Source organism: Phyllostomus hastatus, unplaced genomic scaffold (genome assembly GCF_019186645.2).
Source record: "Phyllostomus hastatus isolate PE091 unplaced genomic scaffold, TTU_PhHast_1.1 phas_scaffold_78, whole genome shotgun sequence".
Classification (NCBI taxonomy): Eukaryota; Metazoa; Chordata; class Mammalia; order Chiroptera; family Phyllostomidae; genus Phyllostomus; species Phyllostomus hastatus.
In genome coordinates this window covers 93,832,878-93,844,252 of record NW_025334041.1, presented here as the reverse complement: position 1 = coordinate 93,844,252, position 11,375 = coordinate 93,832,878, and the positions used below count along the sequence as shown (strand labels likewise).

At 36.9% G+C, this 11,375-nt stretch overlaps 1 protein-coding gene across 2 annotated transcripts in view; it reads right to left on the bottom strand.

Moving 5' to 3' along the window:
- The window catches only part of USP34 (ubiquitin specific peptidase 34), a 220,397-nt gene that overhangs the window by 1,285 nt on the left and 207,737 nt on the right, over nt 1-11,375 (bottom strand). For both annotated transcript variants that reach the window (XM_045827191.1, XM_045827192.1), the window contains exons 76-79: nt 4,243-4,322; nt 1,910-2,050; nt 1,664-1,807; nt 149-308 (exon numbers count right to left, since the gene is read on the bottom strand). In XM_045827191.1, the coding sequence (XP_045683147.1) occupies nt 149-308; nt 1,664-1,807; nt 1,910-2,050; nt 4,243-4,322 (525 nt within the window). The remainder of the gene's footprint in view (nt 1-148; nt 309-1,663; nt 1,808-1,909; nt 2,051-4,242; nt 4,323-11,375) is intronic.

Genomic DNA, 11,375 nt, shown 5'->3' with positions numbered 1-11,375 from the left:
ACTGAAGGGCAGTGTCTATGGAAAATTTCCTCTTCAGCATTTATTATATTTCAGAGGCCCAAGTGAACCCAAAGCCTACTGTACAGTCAGTTATACCGAGTGTATTCCCTTTTCCCACCCTGAAGGTATACGGGCCCATAAAGCTAACCTTTAGTTTTTCTTTCTTTGGCTTCTTGCTCTTGGAGTGAGTTTCTCTGCTGCAGACAAGTCCTGCATTTACTTAAAAGCTCTTGAAGAGTTGGGATTAGAGCTGGGTTTAATTGTTTGGGAGTGTGTACCGACAGGAGCAAAGCAAGTGCCCGTAGGTCCTACAAAAACCCAGACATGAACATTTCAAATTCTGTAGCCACATCTGACACACTTTGTTTACAGTTCGATGCACATATTTACTTTCCCAGGAATCTACCCTGATTTATTTTTTTAATCCTTGCTTGATATGTTTATTAATTTTAGAGAGAAACGGGGGGGGGGGCATCGATTAATTATCTCCTGTATGTGCCCCGACCGGGGATAGAACTTGTAACCTAGGTATGTACCCTGACTGGGATTAAATCAGCAACCTTTTGGTGTACGGGACAGCACTCCAACCAACTGAACCACCCAGCCAGGGCTTAATAATTTATTGTGTGTATATGTTTTGAGAGAGAGAGAAACATCAACTTGTTTCACTTATTTATGCATTCATTGGTTGCTTGTATGTGCTCTGACTGGGGATTGAACCCATAACCCTGGTGTATGGGGACAGCACTAACCAACTAAGCTACCCGGCCAGGGCTTCTCTGGCTTTTTACAAGAATGCTGAAACCAGAAAGCCAATGTTAGGATACTGTATCTCACTGGTTCTAAGTCACTAATACCATTATTTTATGTACCACACCATTAAAATAAGTAAGACTGAAGACTCAAATAGTGTTTTCTGAAAATGGGGGCGGGAGTGGGGGAAATCAATAGAATTCATGTAGGAACTTAAAAAACAAACCCTGAATGACCCATAAGAAATATAGGCTTTATTAATCCAGAAATCAGTTTCTTAAATATGAAAACTTTGAGTTGTGGAAAACAGGCCTTCCCCACTCCTCTCTGTAATCTATGCTGGCACCTGAGCCTTGTGTTACTGGAAGGCTGCTGCTGGACAAATGCCAGCACACAACTCCAGGTCCCACTATTCTATGACATGGCTATCCTGAGAGTCCATACAAGGCAACTCACTAATTCCCCAGTTTTAACTGGCTTTATAATAGGCAGATCATTAATCTGATTGTTTAGTTACTCATGAGCATCATACATCACAAAGCAATAACAAACATCACAAGTAATTGTTTCAAAAAAGGTAAACAAGTAGAGATAAAGGAAATGTCTTTTAATGGTCCTACTGCCATTAGTGACATTCGCTCATGGCTTCTAATGCGATAGTGTGTGCTATATACACAAAAGCCATAGTGAGCAAATTTTTAAAAGGTGAAAGATTTACACATCTGAAGAGAAACCAGAGTATAATGTGAGCAAATTTTTAAAGATTTGATTAGTTTCTTCATCATATTTGACTTTTACAGGTTGAATAATAGTAGGTTAAAGCTATGAAATAAAATCATACTAAACCCAATTTAGATGTGGTTTAAGGAAAGCTCTGAAGTGTATAACTACTGCGTTCCATAGTTCTTACCCCATTTAATGAAGCACTTGCTTTGGACATTTCAATTCGATTGGTAAAGTCAGATTGCAGGTTCTGATACTGATTTATCAAGTTTGTAATAAGGGTGCTGATCAAATTGGCACAGTTTGCTTCAGAAAACACTTGACCCTGAACCTGAAAAAAAGAGATAAAGAAAAAAATCTCCACAAAACTAACATAATGAAAAACCATTAACTAACTGGAGGTAGTATACTGAGTTTTCAAAGTACAACATACCTTTAGAAGAAAATGAGTCATGAATGTGTAGACAATGTTGTTGTTTAGGAAAGTTCTTTCATCCATTAAGATACACTTAATATATTCTGCAAAAACAGGATCTTCACACAAAAGCTTGATGCAGTTTTTTGACAGAGCAGACTAAAGTGGGGAGAAGAAGCTCTGGTGGGTAAGCACTGAAATCGCTGGAAACCTTAAACACACTGCTTACAATGTACATCTGGAGTCTGTAAGCCCTACCAGAAAAGCCACTTTTATCTCAGTCAGTCTACTGAACTTTCAGTCATGGCAATCGTCCCCCCCAAGCAATAGAACAATAACTGGTACTGCATGAGTGCATGCTACAGCAGGAGACTTAGAAAAAGTCTGAATGGCAAAACTGAACAATCATTTTCTTTTAAAAAATGCAGCTTTAGTAACTACAATTAAGGGACTGGATAAATAGAATGTTTTTAGGGAACTAATTAATGGATAGTTAATAGGTAACCAAAGCATACGTAGAGAAAATTTTAAGAATTAAATTTATTCTCTAAATTGAGTTATAACTTTTACTGTATGATCTCATTAGCAGTAATTTGTTAAAATCTTCTCCCCTCATAATAGTGCAAAGGTAAACAGCAAACTTCTTTTTCCTAACTGCCTCACACAGAGAATTAGTGGGTCCAATATGCTGAAATTTTACTAAAATTTGGTTTTCCTGTTTTCAAATGGTCATGGCTCTTAAACACAAGTAGTATGTCTTTAAATAGATACACTCCCTAGATCAGTTATATGAGTTTTAATAATAGCTCATTTACATGGAAGACAAAACAGACTTTGAAAAATAGGACATTTAGATAATATGTGCATTATATACTTAAATGTTTTATTACAGTAAGCAACTGTGTAAGTAAAATGCTCAAGATAATCCAAGAAATTAGGAGTTGAGTAGGACCAGGGCCCAAGTCTTCAGATTGTTGGTGTCAGGAAGATCTGCTTTATTCTACTCTGCCTACTGCCTATGTTCCTTGCACAGGATGACTGGCAGGGGCATTGGCAGTCTTAGTTGGGTTGGTATGGTTTTGTTTTAAGGGAAATTGGAGGGGCAGATGGTGAATTCTGTGGAAAAAAGCTAAATAAAGGAGTAGTAGAGTGCAGAGCAAGAGGGAAGCAGTAGGTGGGGGCAGCGTACAGGAATACTCCTCACCCTCTAAAATAAAGCAGCCACCCAAACCAAGAAGAAAAGATCAGCAACAGAGAGGGGGGAAAAAGCAGAGATCTATTTCAATGTACTGATTAGGCCACTCAGCTCAAAAAATCAATCAGCAAGTCATATTCTGAATGTCTACTAAATATTAAATCATGTGATCAATGTACCTAGCCTTTCAAAGATTCCTACTACAGAAAACAAAATGACATTTCTTCAGGAAACAGAGATGACTCAGATCAAGACTCTACATTTGAGGAGCTCACAGTGTGGGACAAGGAGACAGAAACAACTACAGTACCAAGTGACGCATCCACTAGGAGAATATACAGATCACTAATGCCTGGGCAGGAGGCTGGACCAGACTCAATCAGTCAGATACTATAATGTGGGTAAATGTATACAGCTAAGAAAGATTAATAAACTCATCTCGTTGGAAATGAGCAGATGCAATCAGGCAGGAAAACAATAGTTTTTTCAGGGTCTAAAAGAGTAGAGATCCTTTATGCCTGAGCTAAGGAATGAGCCCAACCTTAGGACCAATCTAGTTTCTCCCCTCTCCCTGCCATTCTCCCCCCACAATTTAACAAGCATTGTTTGGGTGCTCACTTTATTTGAAAGGGGTTGGCTCTTAGATACCTAAGGTAGGAAGGGTACAGTGTTTCCTGTTCTCAATGAGACTGCTGAGAACAAGTGTATCAGACTTGAAAAACTACTCTGAGGTAACAGATAAGAGGTAAAAGGACTGCTGAAATAATTTCTGCTAGAGCTTTTGGAATGGTGGAGGGAAATAAGAGACAGATGGGGGCAGGACAGGGAGAGCAAGAAGTAGCCTCTGTCTTCTTCCCCTAAGATTTCCATCTTGGATTTTTACAACTGTTGATATTGATGTATAAATGAGGAATTCAATTATGAACAGTTTATTTGAAGCATCCCGTGATACAAATCTGCCAAAGTAAAAAACCTGAAAGGGCAACTAGATGCCCAATGCTTAGTAGCTATTATTTCCATTAATCATCTTTTACCTACAAAGATTCTAAAATATCCCCAGTGTCCAGCCGATTTTCAACCAATTGTTCCTAAAATTACTGACCACATGGGTCAGATAAGATTAAAGACTAAGTCATCTAAAACTCATTTTCTTTACCTGAGTCTGGCATAGCTCAGTCCAAAGTTTGGGGAACAGTGCAAGATGAAGTGGCAAACCTTCATAGGCAACTAGGATACCTAATATTTGAAAAGAAATCAGAATAGGTTATAAATTACACTACTGAGGTATTAAACTGTAGGTACAATATAATAGCTATTTCTAGTTGTAACTATGCATATTTTCTACACATTTTAGAAATATGTAAAATAATGAAAGGGAAGAATTCATTCCAATGTTTTAACCAGTTAAATAATTTAGAATGCAGTACATTTTGCATTTACTTATATCCTACACCTCATTCCCAGAAGGATCTGAGGCACCTTAAACAAATTATGCTTTTGGAGTACTGGAACTTTATCTGGAACAATTTAATAAAGGTACTGCCAACTGGTTCCAAAACTTTCTTGGATTAAGATACCACTTGGCCTATTAAGAGGATTTTCATCATGCAAGACCTAGACTGCAAAGTATGTGTGTGTGGTACGGAGTGCAGGAGGGGAGTGTGTGCATGCATGTGCTTTCACATGGAGAATTAGAGAACATGTTGTTACTTCCCCTTTTACTTTATTTCTTTTAAAGATAGGGAGAATTATCTTCATGGTAGATTTAGGTCAACACTGCTCTGAGTCTAATAGCTTCTAGCCCTGTCCCCAGGATCTTTTGGATAGACCATCCTTAGCTGTCTGTCACTGTCCTATCTGGAATCTGTATTGTTTTAAACTTTCCTCTTCTTCACTGTTCCAGATGTCAGGTACGTCTTTAAGAAATTCATTCCCCTACCTGTTGCCCTCCTACCTCTGAAAGCACAGAAATTGCAATACCTCTGAAAGCACAGAAATTGCAATACTACAGACATAAGTCAATTTCCCATCCTCCATATTCCCACCCCCAGGGAAAGTATAATTGTGGAGGAGAAACACAGTAAAAGCTATCTCCTCCATTAAAAGAAATTATGAAAAATCAGACATGTAGTCAGCAAACTTTTCTGTAAAGGGTCTAAACAGTAAATATTTTAGTATTTGTGGCCTTTTGATCTGTTACAACTACTCAGCTCTGCAGAGTAAGTGTGAAAGCAGTCACAGATGACACTAAATGAATGGGTGTAGCTGTCTTTCAATAAAACTTTAAGAATAGTGAAATTTAAGTCTTATGTGGTTTTCATGTGTTATATAATATTTAGAGTAATCTAGTTTTTTTTACTATCCAAAAAGTAAAAACCCTCCTAAGCTTGCAGATAGCTCACTGGTTATACAAAAACAAGCAGCATGCAGGCTCCTGTTTGCCAACATATGGTTAGACCAAGGATTTGAGAAAATTTTAAAAGGGAAGTCAGATCAGTCACCCAGTTTAGTCATCCAAGGATGCCTAGACTCCCTTTTGTAGGTAAGCCTATTTGTTTTCCTGTCCAGATTAATCCCTTTGTAAAGATGCAAGTTAACTTCATCCTCTTTCTCTTTTACCCAATATACATAAACAAATAAGGGCATGTCATCGAAACTGTTGGTCACTGCATAATTACCCACAGAAGAACAGGGGCTTGCAAACTGGCTGACAGCCTGTTTTTGTATGGCCATGTGAACTAACATAAATGTTTTTAAAGAACTGTAAAAACAAAACAAAAACAGCCAAAGAAAATGTGACAGAGACCATACATGGACTGCAAATCTAAAATATTTAATACCCGTTCAGAAAGTTTGCCAATCCCTGAACTAGAGGCTGCCCCCATATGGAAAGCCAACTGTGTAATTCTGTTTATGTTTCTCCGGTGTTCATTCTTTTCTCACCAAATATTCCTCAAGTGAAACAATCCTTATTTCTCTTCTCTGTAACTATCAAAAAGCCAGCATTACCACAATAAACAAAAAATCCCATGGAGGCCTTCTATAGTCTAGATCACTCTCAAGTGATATTCTGATACAAATATCTTTATAAGCGAAGAAGGAAATAAACAAGTACTGGCATCTACTGTGCTAGGTATGTCAGATAACCAGTTACTTTTCTCCTCAATTTGGGAAGTATGATCCTCATTTTTGCCCCCCTTTTTGGATGAGGAAATTATGCTCAGATGGGTTCTATAACCTGCTCAGGTTCATCCCAAAAGCCAGTAAACTATACACTTGTGTCTACCTCAGATTTATGAGATTCTAAACCATGAGTTCAATGTAATAGTGATGTACTTTTGTAATACAGTAAGATCCATACACACTTATTAATATAAAACTTATTTTTCCTGGACCATCTGTTACACCACATTGGTAAACACACCTATGGTGAGCTAAAGACACCTCTTTCATAGTCCCATCTATTCCCTCTGAGCAGCACCTCCTCTGGAAGGAAGGCCATCCCCTCAGAGCAACAGAGTTTCCATTTCTTTCTAGTCATTTCACAGAACACTGAGGATCAGGTGCATCTTGGCTCTGTGACTCAGGGTAGAGGCCAATACCATCCTACTCCACACACTCCTGCTCCAATACCTTCTGGGAGTCTCACTGGGTGGAAAGCACAGGGAGATGCAATCAACCAGAGTTCTCAGGAACACATCCAAGCCTTGTATCAGTGAAATGAGATGGGCAGGCCTAAAATCTACTGGCTTCTCTACCACTTAACTTCCTTCATCCCCACTCATGAAGGACCTAATATACAACAATAAAAAATTGTATCTTTTCTTCATTAGTAACATCTTATACTGCAGAAGCTGCTGGATATGTTATTAAAAGAAAAAGATCTTTTAAAAACTGTTTTCGTAGGTAAAACTGCAATTTAGATGGTTGCCAAGAAGATAAAATATTTCATATGTGTAGTTACTAGTTAGGGTTTCTCCCATCTGAATTGAGCTGATTCTCTGTCTAGTTTTCTACAGGAGCATTTATCATATTCAATCATTATCCACAGGAAGTGACAGCTTTAGCCTATGGATGAAAGGCCCACAACTAAGGCTCCAGTGTGAGACTGAATCATCATCTTAGCCCAAGACTGTCACACATTTGATGCTTCTAATCCCTCTTGTTCTGATATCATACTGACTAAAATAACTTACTGTTGTCTATTTAGCTTCCCATATAGGTTACTAGAAAAAAAAAAATCTGCTGGTCCTACCATAGAATATTTACATACCTGTGCTAGTTCTTTCTCTATGTAAATTAACAATTTGGTATAATGGGTAGAGTTAAAATATGTTTATTAAATATAATTACTATGTATTAGTCTAGAGTAAAGGGATTTGCCTTTGATGGACTAATAACAGCTGGCTTCTTATCTGCCTTAAATGATTGGCCCTGCTCTGAAGTATATTCATCTTAAGAAACCCTTCTGAAAACAGCTAACTAGCTGCTTCTCCAATCAGTCCCACCCTGACATCACGAAAAGGTCAAGTATGAATCAGGGCTATACTTTTTGTAATTTGAAATTTTAATATGTTAACTTTTACCAACTATGCGAGCTTTTTAAATTCTAGAGATTTGAAGATTGTGGATTTTCTAGGTACATCATAATGTTACTTGCAAGAAAATCTATTTCTTTTAAAAAAGATTGATTTCTATTTATTTTGGTTATTAATGCAAGCTTTCCAAAACAGTGTTAAATAGTAATGGTGACAGAGATTCTAGTTTTGTCTCTGAAAATGAAACTTACTTAACTAAATGATGATGTATAGGGATTTGTTATTAAGTTTAATTCTACCTGAGCATCTTGTTAATTCTGAATGAACTATATAGCACCTAAAGAAAATGGTATCAGAAGATGCAGTACTAGTTTTCTATATTACTTTTTGTTTTTTGGTTTCCCAAATACAAAACCAATGCATGATCATTATAAATAAGGATCTAGAAAATAAAGACACCTCATAATTTTATCTTTATACAGAGATTAACCCTCTATGAATTTTTCCATATACTGAGTGATTTTGTCCCTCTAAAAAATACAGTAATATCAAGCATGGGTTTCCAGTCCTTTTTTCATGTAATCCGCAGTCAATTCCTGTCTTTGTATCTTAATGGCTAGATAAACTTTAGTTTACTTAACTAAGCTTCTATTAATGGACATTGGGTTGTTTCCAATTTTTACCTAATCCAAACCAAGTGGACATAAAACACCCAATGTATATTATTATACATGCTTTGAGTAGAGAGGGCAGATTTCTAGATCTGGTATTGCTGGATCAAATGGCACGAACCATCTAAGTATATAATGCCAAATTGCCTCCCCAAATTGACTCATAATATTATAAGATCTCTTCTTTCCCCAATCATGCATATTACCTAAACTTTGACACACCGCTGAAAAAAAATTGTTACATATTTGCTTTATTCAGTGAGGTTGGGCAATTTCTCCTATGGTTACCAAACATGTACTCTGTGTGTGTGTGTGCACATGTGTGCTGACTGTTCATGGTCTTTGCTTATTTTACTTTATATTCTTTACCATCATACTGAATCCTAAAAACTCTGTTATTTGGCAATACTAGCCATTTATCTGTTAAGAATGCAAATATTTTTCCCATTAGTGGTTTGTGTTTTCATTCAAATTATGGCATTTTAAAATATATTTTCAATTTTTATGTATATAAAATTTTCAATTTCTGGGTTTTGTTTCCTGATGAACATGGTCTTTCAAATCTCAAGGTGGCATCCACATAATCCTGTGTTTTTCTCTAATATTTCCATTGTTTTGATTTTCACGATTAAACTAGTAATCCTCTTGGTATTTATTTTAGTCTAAGGAATGAAGCAGATATTAAAGGTCTTTTTTCCCCAGACAGCTAACCAATTATCTCCACACCACCCATTCACCATTGATCTGCTGTGTCCTTGTATATCCTTATACTCATTTTGGGGCTCTTTTTCCACTGTTCTATGTATTTCTGTATCTGTATCACATTGTTTTAATCATTATAGTTTACTTTTACATAAGAAATGGATTAAAATAAACCTGTATTTACTGTTTTTCTGCATAAAAAGTAAAAGGATAAACAATGAGTAAAAGTGGTAGGGGGCAAGTCTGGGATATGATGTGTATCTTTTTAATATTGTTTGAACTATGAACTCCATATATATTTAAAATAAAATAATAAAAATTACTATACCTTTAGTATTTTAGAAATCAATAGTGCCAGTCCCTATTACTATTCTTTTTCAGAACTTTTCCAGCTAAACTGCTATTTTAAAATATCAAAACACTGTGGTTTCAGACACACTGTTACTTCACATGGCAGTCAGTAGCTTTGTTCACCCTCCCTCAATTCTCTTCTCATTTCTGTCTCCCCTAACCCCATGCCTGATATCCTTACTTCAAAAGTACTTCCACCCTCCCTTTGTTTACTGTTTAGTACTTGCAACTCTGTCCCCTGCAATTCTAATCTACAATTATTACATAATTCCTTTCAATCCCCTAACAACTTAAAATCTACTCAGTTACCCATATAAGAATTTCTACAAAGACTTTTCTTCAAAACTAGAAATGGCTCACAATTCAGTATCGGTCTTGAGACAATCCCATCTACAGTCAGTCACAATATTCTGGCCCTTGGACCATCTAACCTCAAGACCTAAGTAATTAAGAACATAACCAATTTAAACTTACCCTTTCCTCTCCTTGTTGCCAAATATAATCTTCTGAAGAAATTATATAAATTAAAACTTTCTGCTTCCCATTACAGTCATTAATGAGGGCTTTGCTTTTGCTCAAGCCCTTTCCTAGGGGCCTCTACCTGGAAATAAACACCTCTGCTGGAAGAAGGAGTTAACTTCAAAATACTGAGACTTAAGTTCTCCATTTATAAAAAACATAAGGAAAGCAATGTTTTTAGGTTTTTGTCCCACTTCATATCCACTTTTCTACATTAATTAAGATATAACTATGAAAAATTTTTGCCCTGCTCAATTTGTGAGGGGTTTTGGTCTCCACCTAGAGCTGTGCTATTCAATACAGTAGCCATTAGCCACATCTGGCTCTTTAAATTTAATTACAATTAATTAAAATAAAAATTCAGTTCCTTAGTCACACTCCGCGTTCTCAACACTCACACATGGCTAGTGACTACCATATTATGAATGATGATACAATTGGAGAATATTTCCATCCTCGTAGAAAGTTCTATAAAATAGGGTGCATCTTGAGAACTAAACATCACAAGACAGCATCAACAGTGCTTCATGGTTATAAGAGTGATGAGAGCATAAAATATTATGAAAGCTGGTGTAGCATATGTAGATGGTTAAGTGTGTTGCTCTTTTCTTCAGTCCTCCTTCCCTCCATGTTTAACTTCCCTGAAACTGTGTATTTGTATTGATAAGGAAGACAGTTCCAAACAGGGTTGAACACTCATTATTTGGTCAGAGCTGTTCAAGTAGCTAAAATAGCTCCTCACATAATTTTTAGTATAAATCATATGAACACATTTACCAAGAACTTTTCGTAAGGTAAGCATCTTTTTATTAGTTCCCCTCCTTATTTGGAAGCAAGGCTGTGTTACTAGAACTCCTGGTTATCCTCTCACACCTCATCACTGCCACTGCTAGGTTTTAGCTTTTTACCAAGTGCCACAACCCAATTGTGTAATCATTAAATGGCCAATCTGAGCATATCCTCATCCCTCCCACCACCCATGTTGGCACTTCATTGGTGTGTGTGTGTATCTCCAGTTAATGATAACAGGTAGAAGAAACAACCTTTCAAATCTGAGATGCTCTAATCACTTACCAATCAGATGGTTTTTCTGAAGAGGAATTATCCCTGAGAGCTATTACCACTTTCTTCTTCTTGGATAATGAAACCTAAGGTATGTTCACATCTTTTGCCCTACCTATAATGGATCAAAACCTTCTGCACAGGAAGGAAGAGGTGATTGAGAAGGAGAACAAGGGGATTCCTAGGGTGTGGTAATATTCTATTTCTTGACCTGGGTGTTAATTCCATGAGTATTTTATTTCCCATGCTCTGAAATAAAACTATAGAACACTGGTGAGGATTCCTGGACCATCCCTACAGAAGACACACAGAGCCTGGGAACTCTGGAGGTCCTGAGATAGGGGACATCTGGAGGGGGTGGCTACATTTCTTCCAACGACTTATCTGTTAAACAAAAGTCACCCAAAGGGAGCATTCTCTAACAGCTCTCATGTACATGCTTGGAG